The 2,313-nt window shown below is 44.0% G+C and overlaps 1 protein-coding gene across 1 annotated transcript; it reads right to left on the reverse strand.

Moving 5' to 3' along the window:
- Positions 1-752: 752 nt before the first annotated feature.
- LOC133758800 (large ribosomal subunit protein uL23-like) lies at positions 753-1,205 on the reverse strand. Its single transcript, XM_062189945.1, has one exon. It carries the CDS (start codon positions 1,203-1,205, stop codon positions 753-755), a length of 453 nt encoding a protein of 150 aa, XP_062045929.1.
- Positions 1,206-2,313: the final 1,108 nt, after the last annotated feature.

The following is a 2,313-nucleotide window of genomic DNA, read 5'->3' on the forward strand; positions in this document are numbered from 1 at the left end:
GGAAGCTGAGTGAAATTCAAACCTAGGCTTTCTAAAATGGGATGCAAGTGTCTTAACCACTGAGCCAAATGTCTGCCCCTAAACAAGTTAATTCTTTTTAAAAAAAATTCATTGAGTTACTATTTTTTAAAAAAAGATTTATTTATTTGCTCTATTTTATTTGAAAGAGAGAATTAGAGAAAGAGAGAGAGAGATGGAGAGAGAGAGATTGAGAGGTCTTCCATCCACTGATTCACTCCCCAAATGGCTGCAATGGCTGAAGCTGAACTGATCTGAAGCCAGGAGCTTCTTCTGGGTCTCCCACATGGGTGCAAGGGCCCAAGTACTTGGGCCATCTTTGGTTGCTTTCCCAGGCATATTAGCAGGGAACTAGATTGGAAGTGGAGCATCCGGGACTTGAACCTTGCCCATATGGAATGCTGATGCCACATAATGCCACAGCGCTGGCTCCACAAGTTAATTCTTTTAATTTTTTTTTTCAATCTTTGAAGAAGGAATAATAATGATGTCTCCATTATGAGAGTTTTTTTTTCCATTTTAAGGATATTTATCATTCAATCAAAATTTCCATTTTTTTTGCCCTAAAAGTTTTTTATAGTATTCTCTTATGACTTTTAACAATTTCTACCTCATCTGAAATATGTCTGTGTCCCCTCTTAAAATTTTTGAGGCTATTTATTTATGCCTTATCTTTTCTCTCTCCTTTTTCATGGTGTAAAACATACATTTAGAATTAGCCAGCTGGACTCCATTCAGAGGATCCCAGTTTTGTTGGCAACATCCAAAGCATCATCATCAGGACAAACTTGCGCCTTCTTCTGTCCATCAGGCCTGATCAGGGCGTCGACCTTGGCCACTTCCAAGTCACTGAGTTTCTTCACTGCCTGTTTGAGCTGGACCTTGTTGGCCTTGACGGTCACTGTGAACACAGTGTGCTGTTGTCTTGTCTTCTTCATGGCAGACTCATTGGTCAGTGGAAACCTTATGATGGCGTGGTGGTCAAGCTTGTTTCCCCTGGAGGCGCTCTTCTGAGGATACTTGGGCTGCCTCCAGAGCAGCAGCGTCTTGGGCTCCTGCGAGGTGGGTGACGTGTGGAGTTTTTTTATGTGCCTGTATTTTGGCTCTGACTTCTTGGCCTTCAAACCCTTTGATTTAGCTTCACTTTTCAGATGGGTGGAAGCTTCTGCCTCTGCCTTTGGCACCATCTTGTTGAAAAGTCCTTGTCTTTATCTTCATTGAGCTTGTCAAAAACTTTTATTGATCTTCTGTGCTATCTTTCTTTTCCAGTTCATTAGTACTTAATAATTTTTTCCTTTGTCTTGTGCTTTCTTCCTTCTACTTTCTTTTGATTTAGTTTGCTCATCTTTGACTTCCTGAGTTGGATCCTTTTTTCGGTTTTTCTTTTTTTTTTTAAAGATTTATTTACTTTTTAATTTGAGAGGTAGAGTTACAAACAAAGAGGAAGATTCAGAGAGAAAGGTCTTTCATCTGCTGGTTCACTCCCAAAATGGCTGCAACTCTGGAGCCAGACGGATCTAAAGCCAAGAACCAGGAGCTTCTTCTGGGTCTCCCATGCGAGTGCAGGAGCCAAAGCTCTTGGACCGTCTTCTGCTGCTTTTTCAGACGATAGTAGAGAGATGGATCAGAAGTGGAACAGCTGGGACTAGAACTGGTACCCATGTGGGTTGCCAATGCCACAAGCAAAGGCTTAGTCCACTATACTACATCGCCAGACCCCCCCGCCCCGGTTTTTTAAAGATTTATTTATTTATTTGAAAGTCAGAGTTTCAGGGAGATAGGGAGAAACAGAGAGATCTCCCATCTGCTGGTTCACTCCCCAGATGGCCACTATGGCAAGGGTTGGGCTAGGCTGAAGCCAGATGCCAGGAGCTTCATCTGGGTCTCCCATGTGGGTGGCAGGGGCCCAGACACTTGGGCCATACTCTGATGCTTTTTCAAGACACTTAGCAGGGAGCTGGATTGGAAGTGGAGCAGCCAGAACATGAACTGGTGCCCATATGTGATGCTGGCATCGCAGGTGGTGGCTTTATCTACTAAGCCACGTGTTGGCCCCATGTTTTTCTTTTGAAATTTTTTTTATTTGTGTATGCATGCATTCATTTGATAGACAGAGAGAGAGCCTGGGCAAGCAGGAGCTCCCATCTGTGTCACTCCCCCGTGTCCACAACTGCTGTGGCTGGGCAAGGCCAGAGCCAGGAACTGGGAACTCCATCTGGGTCTCCCACTTGGGTGATAGGGACCCAAGTACATAAACTGTCACCTGCCTCCTTCCATGGTGTGCATTAGCAGGAA

This window comes from Lepus europaeus, chromosome 4 (assembly GCF_033115175.1).
Source record: "Lepus europaeus isolate LE1 chromosome 4, mLepTim1.pri, whole genome shotgun sequence".
In the NCBI taxonomy this organism is placed as follows: domain Eukaryota; kingdom Metazoa; phylum Chordata; class Mammalia; order Lagomorpha; family Leporidae; genus Lepus; species Lepus europaeus.

Coding starts and splice junctions, on each gene's coding strand:
- LOC133758800 (XM_062189945.1), bottom strand. CDS start 1,205: ATGGTGCCAAAGGCAGAGGCAGAAGCTTCCACCCATCTGAAAAGTGAA.